General features: G+C 33.8%; 1 protein-coding gene across 1 annotated transcript in view; it reads left to right on the top strand.

The window, feature by feature from the left end:
- The window catches only part of LOC117008989 (sodium channel protein type 8 subunit alpha-like), a 76,047-nt gene that overhangs the window by 8,096 nt on the left and 54,503 nt on the right, over positions 1-13,448 (top strand). The window contains 4 exon segments of the mRNA XM_033083134.2: positions 3,173-3,291; positions 4,847-4,936; positions 6,769-6,897; positions 10,575-10,666. Of these exon segments, the coding sequence (XP_032939025.1) occupies positions 3,173-3,291; positions 4,847-4,936; positions 6,769-6,897; positions 10,575-10,666 (430 nt within the window).

Consider the following 13,448-nt stretch of genomic DNA (forward strand, 5'->3'; position numbering starts at 1 on the left):
CCCATCCGAGCTCGCCTGGTCCCTACAGGGAAAAAGCGGGGCCCATCCGAGCCCTCATGGCCCTGGCAGGGGAAAAGCGGGGCCGATCCGAGCCCTCATGGCCCTGTCAGGGAAAAAGCGGGGCCCATCCGAGCCTGCACAGCCCCGATCCGAGCCAGTAAACCCTGCGATCCCACGATTCTGTTACTAAATGGCAACTTTGTGAAAGTTGTGCGCGGATCCTCGCTGCGAACGAAAGTGCGGTTTACAATCCGGTGCGGCTTATGTATGGAGGAAAAACGAAACGTTGCCGACACCCCGGAAATGCGGCTTAGAATCGGTGCGGCTTGTAATTGTGAAATTACTGTAATTTCCTGCTCATGGTCTCATTTACCCAAACAGGTTTTTTCATTGACAGAATGGTGGAAATTATAAATTTCCTGACTCTCCTGGGAGGCTCTGCTGGCTCAGAGCCCTGCTGGATTCCCCTGGGCTGGAGATGTCATTTGAGCCCAGCTGCGCTTTGGGACCATCCTGGAGAGGAGAAAATCAGAGAAATGGAGCCAGGGAAGGGGTTTGGATCCTCAGGGCACTTAAATAGATTTTTTTTTGGTGTGTGAAGCACTCACAGATTCAGTTTGGTGATCCAGGACCAGCAGAATTCAGCCCTGTGTTCTTAATAAAATAAAAATATTGTCACTCCAATGGTTCTTAATAAAATAAAAATATTGTCACTCCAGAGGTTCTTAATAAAATAAAAATATTATCACTCCACAGGTTCTTAAGGAAAAAAAACTATCACTCCAAAGGTTCTTAAGAAAAAGAAAATAATTATCACTCCAAAGGTTCTTAATAAAATAAAAATATTATAATTTCACAGGTTCTTAATAAAATAAAAATATCGTCATTCCACAGGTTTCCTAATAAAATAAAAAATATTATCACTCCACAAGTTTTTAAGAAAAAAAAAAAATTATCACTCCAAAGGTTCTTAATAAAAAAAAAATTATCATTCCACGGGTTCTTAAGGAAATAAAAATATTATAATTTCACAGGTTCTTAAGAAAATAAAACCATTTTCATTCCACAGGTTTCTTAAAAAAATAAAAATATTGTCATTCCACAGGTTCTTAATAAAATAAAAATATTATAATTTCACAGGTTTCTTAAAAAAATAAAAATATTGTCATTCCACTGGTACTTAATAAAATAAAAATATTGTCCCTCCAAAGGTTCTTATTAAAAAAAAATATTGCCATTCCACAGGTTCTTAGTAAAATAAAAATATTATCACTCCACAGGTTCTTAATAAAATAAAAATAAAAATATACACCCATAGTGTACAGGTGTATATGGGAGCTTCACAAAGGATATTATTATTATTATTACTATTATTATTTTTTTTTTTTTAATTGTTATTTGTCCCAGGTCTCTAGTAAAATGAATATTTGGTGATTTATTTCCAAATACACCCATGATGTACAGGTGTGTTGTACCCTAATGGGAACTTCATAAAGGAAATTATTTTATTATTTTTATTTTATTATTATTTTTATTATTATTTGTCCCAGGTCTGTAGTGAAATGAGTATTTGGAAAATTGTTTCCAAATGTGCCCCTGATGTACAGGTGTGTTGTACCTTAATAGGACCTTCATAAAGTAAATTATTTAATTATTATTTTTTAATTATTATTTGTCTGAAGTCTCTAGTGAAATGAGTATTTGGAGAATTATTTCAAAATATGTCCCTGATGTACAGGTGTGTTGTACCTTAATGGGAGCTTCATAAAGGAGATTATTTTATTATTTTTTATTATTATTGTTATTTGTCTGAGGTCTCTGGTGAAGTGAATATATGGAGAATTATTTCTAAATATGTCCATGATGTACAGGTGTGTTCTACCCTAATGAGAGCTTCATAAAGTAAATTATTTTATTATTATTATTTTTTTATTATTATTTGTCTGAGGTCTCTAGTGAAATGGATATTTAGAGAATTATCCATGATAAATGGATATTTAGAGAATTATCCATGCTCTGTGTGTGATGTTATGTGTTAAACCCTAACAGGAACTTCATAAAGTAAATTATTTGATTATTTTATTATTATTATTATTATTATTATTATTATTATTATTATTATTATTATTATTATTATTATTATTATTATTATTATTATTATTATTATTAGTCGTCTGAGGTCGCTAGTGAAATGAATATTTGGAAAATTATCTATTATAAATTGATATTTAGAGAATTATCCATGCTGTGTGTGTGATGTTATGTGTTAAACCCTAACAGGAACTTCATAAATTGAATTATTTTATTATTATTTTTTAATTATTATTTGTCCCAGGTCTCTCATGAAATGAATATTTAGAGAATTATCCATTATAAATTGATATTTAGAGAATTATCCATGATAAATGAATATTTTGAGAATTATCCATGCTGTGTGTGATGTTATGTGTTAAACCCTAACAGGAACTTCATAAAGTAAATTTTTTTATTATTATTATTATTATTATTATTATTATTATTATTATTATTATTATTATTATTATTATTATTATTATTATTATTATTGTTAGTCTGAGGTCGCTAGTGAAATGAATATTTGGAAAATTATCTATTATAAATTGATATTTAGAGAATTATCCATGCTCTGTGTGTGATGTTATGTGTTAAACCCTAACAGGAACTTCATAAATTGAATTATTTTATTATTATTTTTTAATTGTTATTTGTCCCAGGTCTCTCATGAAATGAATATTTAGAGAATTATCAATTATAAATTGATATTTAGAGAATTATCCATGATAAATGAATATTTAGAGAATTATCCATGCTCTGTGTGTGATGTTGTGTGTTAAACCCTAACAGGAACTTCATAAAGTAAATATTATTATTATTATTATTTAATTATTATTTAATTATTATTTAATTATTATTTAATTATTATTTGTCCCAGGTCTCTAGTGAAATGGATATTTAGAAAATTATCAATTATAAATTGATATTTGGTGAATTATCCACGCTGTGTGTGATGTTCTGTGTTAAACCCCAACAGGAACTTCATAAATTAAATTATTTAAAAAAAAAAACCCAAAAAATCCTCTTTTTAACCCAATTTCTGTGTGATTTTCTGTGATTTTCCTGCTTTAACTCCTCTCTTTTCTGTTTTTCTCTGCAGACCTTTGTAGTCCTAAACAGAGGGAAAACTCTCTTCAGATTTAGTGCCACACCTGCCTTGTACATTTTAAGTCCTTTTAATCTCTTTAGAAGAATAGCAATTAAAATTTTGATACATTCATATCCTTTTTTTATTCATGATTTATTTTGGGGATTCCAAAATCTCTTACCTGGTGCTCAGTTCAAAAATTGAAATGTTAAAATTGAACTACTAATTTAACACTAATTCAATAGTCAAAATTTAACTAATAATTTCAATATTAATTCGGTGGTTAAAATTTAACTAATAATTTAGCTACTAATTCAGTGATTAAATTTTAACTAATAATTTAATACTAAGTCAATAGTCAAAATTTAACTGGTAATTTAATACTAATTCAATAGTTTAAATTTAACTACTAATTTAAATACTAATTCAATAGTCAAAATTTAACTATTAATTTAATACTGATTCAAAATTCAGAATTTAACTACTAATTAAATAGTAATTCAGTTGTTAAAATTTAACTACTAATTATGTGTAATACAGTAGATTAAAAATATACTACATAAATATTCTGTATTTTATAGTGTAGATAGCATATAGATGTTTTATGTAATATTAAAAATATCTAGTATATAAATATTATATATAATACAGTGTAGATAGCATATAGATGCATGTAATACAATTATTAAAAATATAATATATAAATATTATATATAATGTAGTGTATGTAGCATATAGATGTATGTAATACAGTATATTAAAATATAAATAGGGTAAATAAAAATATAAATACAATAAATTGAAAATATAAATAGGGTAAATTAAAAATATAAAAAGAGTAAATAAAAATATAAATATAATTAATTAAAAATATAAATATAATTAATTAAAAATATAAATACAATAATTAAAAATAAAAATGCAATTAGTTGAAAATACAGAGTAAATTAAAAATACAAAATAAAATATATAAATATAATAAATTAAAAATAGAAATACATTAAATTAAATGTAGAAATGCATTAAATTAAAAATACAAATGCATTAATAAAAATATAAATACAATAAATAAAAAATATAAATACATTAATTAAAATATAAATACAATAATTATAATATAAATATAATACATTAAAATATAAATGCAATAAATTAAAAATATAAATACATTAATTAAAATATAAATACAATAATTATAATATAAATATAATACATTAAAATATAAATGCAATAAATTAAAAATATAAAAAGGAAAAATTGAAAATATAAATAAGGTTCATAAAAAATATAAATGCAATAAATTGAAAATATTAATACAGTAAATTATAAATATAAATAGAAAAATTGAAAATATAAATAAGGTACATTAAAAATCTAAATGCAATAAATTAAAAATATAAATACAATAAATTAAAAATATTAATACAATAAATTAAAAATATTGATACAATCAATTAAAAATATAAATACAATAAATTAAAAATATAAATAGAAAAAATTTAAAATATAAATAAGGTACATTAAAAATATAAATACAATAAATTAAAAAATAAAAATACAATAATTAAAAACATAAAAAATTCTTATTTCCCATTCTCAGCCCTAAATTGGGAATTTCCCTCAGTGACTTTTGTGGATTTGGGGTGGAACAATCTCAGAGTGTCCCTGTCCTTGACCCTGTCCCACAGTGTTCAGCATGATCATCATGTGCACTATTTTGACCAACTGTGTGTTCATGACTTTTAGTAACCCCCCGGAGTGGTCCAAGAATGTGGAGTAAGTACCAAATACTGCATTGAAATTTTGAATTTTGTGTTTGTAAAAACAGTAGAAATTATTGCATTTAATTTCTAAAAAAAGTACAAAATATTGCATTGAAAATCTGAATTTCTGTTTGTAAAAACGGTACAAAATATTGCATTGAAATTCTGAATTTCTGTTTGTAAAAAGGGTAGAAATTATTGTATTGAATTTCTAAAAAAAGTACAAATTGTTGTATTGAAATTCTGAATTTTGTGTTTGTAAAAACAGTACAAATTATTGCATTGAATTTCTAAAAAAAGTACAAAATATTGTATTGAAATTCTGAATTTCTGTTTGTAAAAACAGTACAAAGTATTGCATTTAATTTCTAAAAAAAGTACAAAATATTGCATTGAAATTCTGAATTTTGTGTTTGCAAAAACAGTACAAATTATTGTATTTAATTTCTAAAAAAAGTACAAAATATTGCATTGAAATTCTGATTTTTGTATTTGTAAAAACAGTACAAATTATTGTATTGAATTTCTAAAACCAGAACCAATTATTGTATTTAATTTCTAAAAAGAGTACAAAATATTGCATTGAAATTCTGAATTTGTGTTTGTAAAAAGGGTAGAAATTATTGTATTGAATTTCTAAAAGCTACAAAATACTGCATTGAAATTCTGATTTTTGTATTTTTAAAAACAGTACAAATTATTGCATTTAATTTCTAAAACCAGAACCAATTATTGTATTTAATTTCTAAAAAGAGTACAAAATATTGCATTGAAATTCTGAATTTGTGTTTGTAAAAAGGGTAGAAATTATTGTATTGAATTTCTAAAAGCTACAAAATACTGCATTGAAATTCTGAATTTTGTATTTTTAAAAACAGTACAAATTATTGCATTTAATTTCTAAAAAAAGTACAAAATATTGTATTGAAATTCTGAATTTTGTATTTGTAAAAACAGTATAAATTATTGTATTGAATTTCTAAAACCAGAACCAATTATTGTATTTAATTTCTAAAAAGAGTACAAAATATTGCATTGAAATTCTGAATTTCTGTTTGTAAAAACAGTACAAATTATTGTATTGAATTTTAAAAGCTACAAAATATTGCATTGAAAGTCCAGATTTTGTATTTGTAAAAACAGTACAAAATATTGTATTGAATTTCTTTAAAAAGTACAAAATATTGCATTGAAATTCCAAATTTTGTATTTGTAAAACCAGTAGAAATTATTGTATTGAATTTCTAAAAACTACAAAATATTGTGTTTAATTTCTAAAAACTACAAAATATTGTATTGAAATTCCAAATTTTGTATTTGTAAAACCAGTACAAATTACTGCATTGAATTTCTAAAAACTACAAATTCTTGTATTGAAATTCCAAATTTCTGTTTGTAAAAACAGTACAAATTCTTGTATTGAAATTCCAAATTTTGTAACTCACTTTTTTTCATTACTAAAACCATTTTATTTCAGTTAAATTTTTGCAGCTCACTTTTTTCACCACTAAAACCACATTTTATTTTGAATAAATCTTTCTAGCTCACTTTTTTCACCACTAAAACCACATTTTAGTTCGATTCCATATCTGTAGCCTCAATTTTTCATCATTAAAAGCACATTTTATTTTGAATAAATCTTTCTAACTCACTTTTTTCACCACTAAAACCACATTTTATTTCAAATAAATCCTTCTAGCTCACTTTTTTCACCACTAAAATCACATTTTATTTTGAATAAATTTTTATAACTCACTTTTTTCACCACTAAAACCACATTTTTATTCGGATTAAACCTTTCCAACTCCCTTTTTTCACCTCTAAAATTGCTTTTCCTCCTGCCAGGTACACATTCACCGGGATTTACACCTTTGAATCGCTGGTGAAAATCATTGCCAGAGGTTTCTGTATAGATGGATTCACTTTCCTGAGGGATCCCTGGAACTGGCTGGATTTCAGCGTCATCATGATGGCGTGAGTTGATTTTTTCCACAGATTTTTGGGGCTGGGAAAAGATAAGATATGGAAGGAAAAAGAAAAACAATGAAATTCAATGAAATTTGATTTTTTTTTTCCCCCAAGGAGTCAGTGGAGCTGCTGCTGGAAAAAAAATAAATAGAATTTTCTGAAAATTGTCTTAATTAAAACAAGATTTGAGGTGGTTCATGCACCAGGGGGGCAGATCAGTTATTTAAATATCTTTAATATCTTTAAATAATATCTTTAAATATCTTTAAATTCCAATCAATGCCCCTCCTTCCCCCTTGGGCTGTGCCTGGAGGTTGGACAGTGATGAACCCATTAATAACCCATTAATTATCCATTAATAACCCATTAATAACCCATTAATTACCCATTAATAACCCATTAATTACCCATTAATAACTCATTAATAACCCATTAATAAATGGTTATGAACCCATTTCAGTGTCAGAAATGAGATGTTGGATTTTCCTTCCTCATTCTTTTTTTTTTGTGCTGGATTGGGTTGATACTGAGGGAAGTCACATCAGGAGATCCACCCTAAATTCCTTTTTTTTTCCATATTGCCCTGAGTTGATCCTGGCTCACACTCAGTCCTGCTGATGGAAATTTGATTTTTATCTCTGGTACCCCAAATTGCTGGTGGAAGAAACTTTTTGCTTTTTTACACATATTTTTGGAATATTGGGCTCCCATATCCACCAATGTCTGATGCAACAGAGGAAATATTTTTAAAGAAACAAACAGAAAATGTTTTGAATTAAACTGAATTAAATTGAATTAAATTGAATTAAACTGAATTAAATTGAATTAAATTGAAGAGGGAGGCTCAAGAGCTTCATTTCCAAGGGTTCAGAGCACTTGAGTTGAAGTAAAACACTTTAATTATATTTTGCTGGATTCTGCACTCAAGTTTGTTGAGTTTCCTGGGTTTTACTCTTTTTCTACCTTCTACTGAAAGTTGTTTATTAGTTGTTTTTTTAATTTCTACACCAAGAGTTGAACATTGAAAAGCCAATAACCAGCAGCTGATTTTTACTTCAGAGCATTTGGGGATCTGCTGTGAACTCCCAGCGTGGGTGCACACAGACCTGGGAATTTGCAATTCCTGAATTTCTCCAGAAATTACCAAATAATCTCTTTAAAGGACACTTCTCTGCAAGGAAATTCCTAAAATCCCTCACTGGTGTCCCTTTCCTTTCCACAGGCTTTGCCTGGTGCAATTTTATTATTTATTATTTACTCTGGTACAATTTTATTATTTTTTATTTAAGCTGCACTAAGAGTTTTTGGAAGCCCTTGAAAAAAAAAAAAAATCTTGAATATTGAGCATTTATTTGTTTTTTTCATACCAAATTTCTCCCCACTCAGCACAGAGGGGATTTTCTCCAAGCTGGGGTGAAATACAACCCTGTTACTTTTCACTTTTTCTCCTCTGTGTATCTTGGTTGGAAAAAAGGAGAATCAAACTTTCCTGTGGCTCACAGAGACATTGAAGCATAAAGGATTAAAAGTGGAGGGTGCTAATGAAAATGAAGGATGCTAATTAAGTGGAAGGATGTTAATCAAAGCAGAAGATGATTATGTTTTCTTAAAAACGTGAGGTGAAGCGAATCTGCCTGAAACCCCTGATCTGAGGTGATGGAATCATGGATTGGTTTGGGTTGGGAGGGACCTCAAAGCTCCCACTGGACCAGGGTGGTGTCACCAAATCTCCTCAAAATTTGGCAGTTCTACAATTTCCTTCTTTTGTAGAGATGTGTCCTGGTTTGGAGGACAGGCTAAGAAAGGGAGCAGCCTCTGTTTGAAATGGAGAATTTCGAATTATTATAATTTTGAAATCAAGGGGCTCTCAGGCAAAGATATGGGAATTAGGAATAACAGTTCTTTACTAGGGAAATTAAAATAAAAATACAGAACTACAAAGAACAAACCCCAAACCCTGACACAGTCAGAGTACAGCCTGACACCCGTCAGGCAGGGTGTTGGCAGCAGTCCCATCCCATGGTGGCTGCATCCTCCTGCAGTGACAGATGTGGCTCAGTTGGAGCAGTGCTCCTGTACAAGGTGCAGTTTCCTCCCAAGGTCCAGTGGTGATGTGGAGAAATCCGGTTTTCCTCTGAAATCCAGTGGAAAAAGGGCAGCTTGGTGTTCCAAAATCTCAGTTTTTATCTTGGTGAGAAATGTCGGGCTCTTCCCCCTGGCTGGAGCATCTCAAATGAGATGAAATAATTTTATCAGTCACACAGTGGGACTCAATGGTCATGAACAGGAGAGATCTCCTGGAGGGAGGATGGGTTGTGAAAAAATAAAGAACACTGCCCCACCTGGTTTATAAAACATGGTCATTAACAGGAGATATCCCATGGAGATAAAGAACACTGCCCCACCTGGTTTATAAAATATTCCCCATTAACAGGAGATATCCCATGGAGATAAAGAACACCTCATCCATTAACAGGAGATATCCCACAGAGATCAGGATCACTGCCCCACCTGCTTTTAACAGATGATGACAGAACAGATAATTTTGGTCACATCCTGTATTGTAACCCCAGACAAGATGGCAAAGTTTCAAATTCTCTGTCAGGATGTGTGAAGTTTGGGGCAGCACAACACAAAAACCATCTCAAGGTGTAGGAGAGGCTCCAAAGCAGGGATGGAGGAGTGGCTGAGGGCTCTGGGTGTGCTCAGCTGCAGAAGAGACTGAGGGGAGACTCCTTGGGGGCTGCAGCTTCATCCCGAGGGGCAGCTCCCATCTCTGCTCCCTGGGACAGGGACAGGACACGAGGGAAGGGCTGGAGCTGAGCCAGGGGAGGGGCAGGTGGGGAGCAGGGAAAGGTGCTGGGCACTGCCCCAAGGCTGCCAGAGCTCCAGGAGAGTTTGGACACTGCTCCAGGGATGCCCAGGGTGGGGTTTTGGGATGTGTATTCAGGAACTGGGTGATCCTTGTGGGTTCAGAGCTCCAGGAGAGTTTGGACAATGCTCCCAAGGATGCCCAGGGTGGGATTTTGGGGTGTCTGTGCAGGACCTGGGTGATCCTTGTGGGTCCAGAGCTCCAGGAGTGTTTGGACACCACTCCAGGGATGGGATTTTGGGGTGTCTGAGCAGGAACTGGGTGATCCTTGTAGGTCCAGAGCTCCAGGAAAATTTGGACACCACTCCAGGGATGCCCAGGGTGGGATTTTGGGGAGTTTGTGCAGATCCCTTCCAGCTCAGGACACTCCATGATCCCAGCTGAGGATGAAAATCCAACCATGTACCTGGAGCTGAGAGACTTAAACCTTGTTTTACCTCTGCAACTTTGTGTGTGTGTCTCTCTCTCTCTCTTTTTTTTTTTTTTTCAATTCTGAATCACAATTTTAAATCACAAGCTGTTTCCTACAAGCAATTTATGCAAAGGAAGGTGACCCCAACGGTGCCATTAACTCTGGTTTAATTCTGCAGGTATATAACAGAGTTTGTAAACCTAGGCAATGTTTCAGCTCTGCGCACTTTCAGGGTTCTGAGAGCTTTGAAAACTATTTCTGTAATTCCAGGTAAGGTTGGTGTTTAGCTGTCGGGTACAGGCCCCTGTGAGTGATGTATTGCTTTGTCTGTAGTTGTTGTTTTATTTTGGTGTGTGTATTGTCATGGTGTTTTTTTGTGTGTGACCTCCCTCATTGCAGATATGTCACAGAGTTTGTGGACCTTGGGAATGTCTCAGCATTGAGAACTTTCAGAGTTCTCCGAGCTTTGAAAACTATCTCTGTAATTCCAGGTGAGAACCATTCAGCATTAAAGGCTGAGCTCGTGTGTGTTCCCCTCTCAGTGTTTCCCCTCCCTCCCTGCACTTATTCCTCACCACTGGCACTGGGATTTTTTTGGATGGGATTTGCAGTCTGTGTAACAAAAGCAGTTTGAAATCAAGGCTCCATCAAATTCTGGGATGAGCAGGCTGTTACTCCATGCTTTTCTGTCCCTTTGGATGCACATTTTAGTCTGATCTCTGAAAATAAAGCCAGGATTAAAAGTTGAATTCCAGATGAAAAGGATCAGGCTCCTCCTCAGGCTGAACAGTTTCTGACTCAGGGACTTGCCCTGTTATTTTGGACTTGTTTTAGGAATAATTTTGTAAAGCAGCAGAATAAAATCAACCAAGATTAAAACCCTAGAACTGGATTTGTCAGGATCACCCTTCCCAAAGCTGCTTCTGGATTTGTAACTCAGCTTGGATGTCCCAGGGTGAGCAGTGGCCCTTCCTTTATTTTGAGACTGAGAACCACAGAATTCCAGTCTGGTTTAGGTTGAGTTAAAGCTCAGCTTGTTCCACTTCCCTCCATGGGCAGGAACTCCTGTTTAATCCCAGTTTAAAGTTTTTAAGCCCAGTTTAAGCACAGCTCTGTCCAGAATGTTTCCTGATCCTGAATTCTTGTACAGAAAAGCTTCATGCACGTGGTTTCCCAAAAGTTCCCCTAATTCTGAGGTCAGGCTCAGGTCTCACTCAGACATCTCCAGCTTTCTGATTTCCAGCTGCTCAGCCTGTTCCAGAACAACTCCTCCATGAATTTTGGTTCTCAGTTCCTTTGTGGTTTGTTCCCTCGTGCATTCCCTGGTTCTGGAGTTGTGGTTCTGCTTTCTCAGCCTCTGGAATTGTTGGGCACATCCCAGACTGCCAACCCCATCAGGACCTGCCTGTTGTGCATGATGAAGATGATGATGATGATGATGATGATGATGATGCTCCTACATGGCTCCTGCTATTTTTAAAAAAAATCTATTTATTTTAACTTTCCTTGCACTCAGTAAAAACTGGTTCCTACTGAGCCTTCCTTCATGTTTGGTGATTTTTAAGAGCAAAAAAAAACCTTTAGCAGTGGCTCTGAAGGGCAGTTGTCATTCTCTCAGCCTGCTCCAGCCTGGCTCAGAGGAGAAGCATCCCAGTTAAAACCAGTTTTGCCTGTGATTTGCTTTTTTTTAATTGCAGCAAAGTGGAGATGATGCAGCTTTAAGGAGCTGGTTGAGCATGCCTTGTGTTCAGAACAGCTCAGTTTGGGATCATTCTCTCCATACAATTCAAAACTTATAGAATTTTATTTCAAACAGCAGGGGTTGAGGCTGAGCCCTGCTAAATTCAGCACATTTTTAGTGTGGTTTTTATTGGAGGGATGATTTGCATATTTTAATTGAATAAAAGCCAAGGGGATCCTGTTTGGGTGTTGGGGGCTCTGGACATACCTGGAATGGCAAAACTTTGAGGTTTTTATCTGTTTTTTGGGGAGGATTGTCCAGGTGTGTTTCTGCAGCAACAAATCTTGGCCCCCTCCATTTTGTGACAGCAGGAGGAATGTGAAGCATTTGAATAATTGGCCTTTTGGGTTATTTAATATGAAAGCAGAAAGTGCTCTTTAGGGGTTTTACCACTATAATTTCACAAGGAAACGTGATTTTTTTTTAGAATACACTGAATATTAAAATCTAAAGGGGCTCCCCTTCTGCTTCAGCACATGGAATGGGAATTTTAACTCTGTGCTGAGCTACATTTTTGTGTTTTGAGTGCCATCTACACCTTCTGTCAGTAACTGGAATTAAGGTGTGTTTGAGACAGGATAAAAATGGGAAATATTAGCAGAATTTGACATGCCATGAACAAAATTCCATGGTCTGTATGGATCTGTGGGACAGGAGCAAACTGTGACACCCCTGAGCTAAACCACCAAAATTCTGGGATGAATATTGCTCCATGCTTTTCTGTCCCTTTGGATGCACATTTCAGACTGATCTTTGAAACTAAAGCCAGGCTTAAAAGTTGATGAAAAGGATCATGTCCCCTTGGTCTTTTTTTGATGATGTTAGTCTCAAAAAATTTTCTCTATTGGCAATTGAGTTGTTCTATTTGAATTTCTTGATGCCTCGTGGGGATCACACCTGGATCACACCTGGATTTCAGATTCCAGGATCTGGATCTGCAGAGCACAGGGGTGGTGGCTGCAGCTGGAAATGTTGGAATTGTGTTTGTTGAAGAGTTCCTGGGCTGGGATCTCTCCTGCTGCCAGTTTTACCCCAATTCCAAAGCCCACCTGGGACAGAGCAGCACCCAAAGCAGGAACCCAAAGCTGATGTCCTTGGGTGCATGTGCAGGGCTGAGCATGGCAAGAGGTGCAAAAAGCTGCTCTGTGTCAGAAAATCCATGAAAAGTTTGGGATAATAGAAGGAAATGATGCTTCAAAGTAGAATTCCTTTATGAGGGATGTATCTGCAGCTGTTTGTTTTGGAATCTTCACGTTCCTGGTGTGGGTCTGATCTCTGTTGGTCTGCAGGGGTTTTGTAGGAGGAGGTTGGAAAGGATCAAAGTTTCTGGTCCTAAATGTTCATGTGGTCTCAGCTGCACCTTGGATCTGACTGGCCCTAAATCCAGTTGTGATTTATTTTTTTTTCTCCTTCCTCCCTTCTCTGCTCATTTATAGAATCATCCCACTTAATGCAGAAAGGCTGATGAAAGAGGCCTGATTTGGTGTTGTTTCTGCATCCAAAATTCTAGCTAGTTTAGACCTGTCACCTAA

Source organism: Catharus ustulatus, chromosome 31 (genome assembly GCF_009819885.2).
Source record: "Catharus ustulatus isolate bCatUst1 chromosome 31, bCatUst1.pri.v2, whole genome shotgun sequence".
NCBI lineage: Eukaryota > Metazoa > Chordata > Aves > Passeriformes > Turdidae > Catharus > Catharus ustulatus.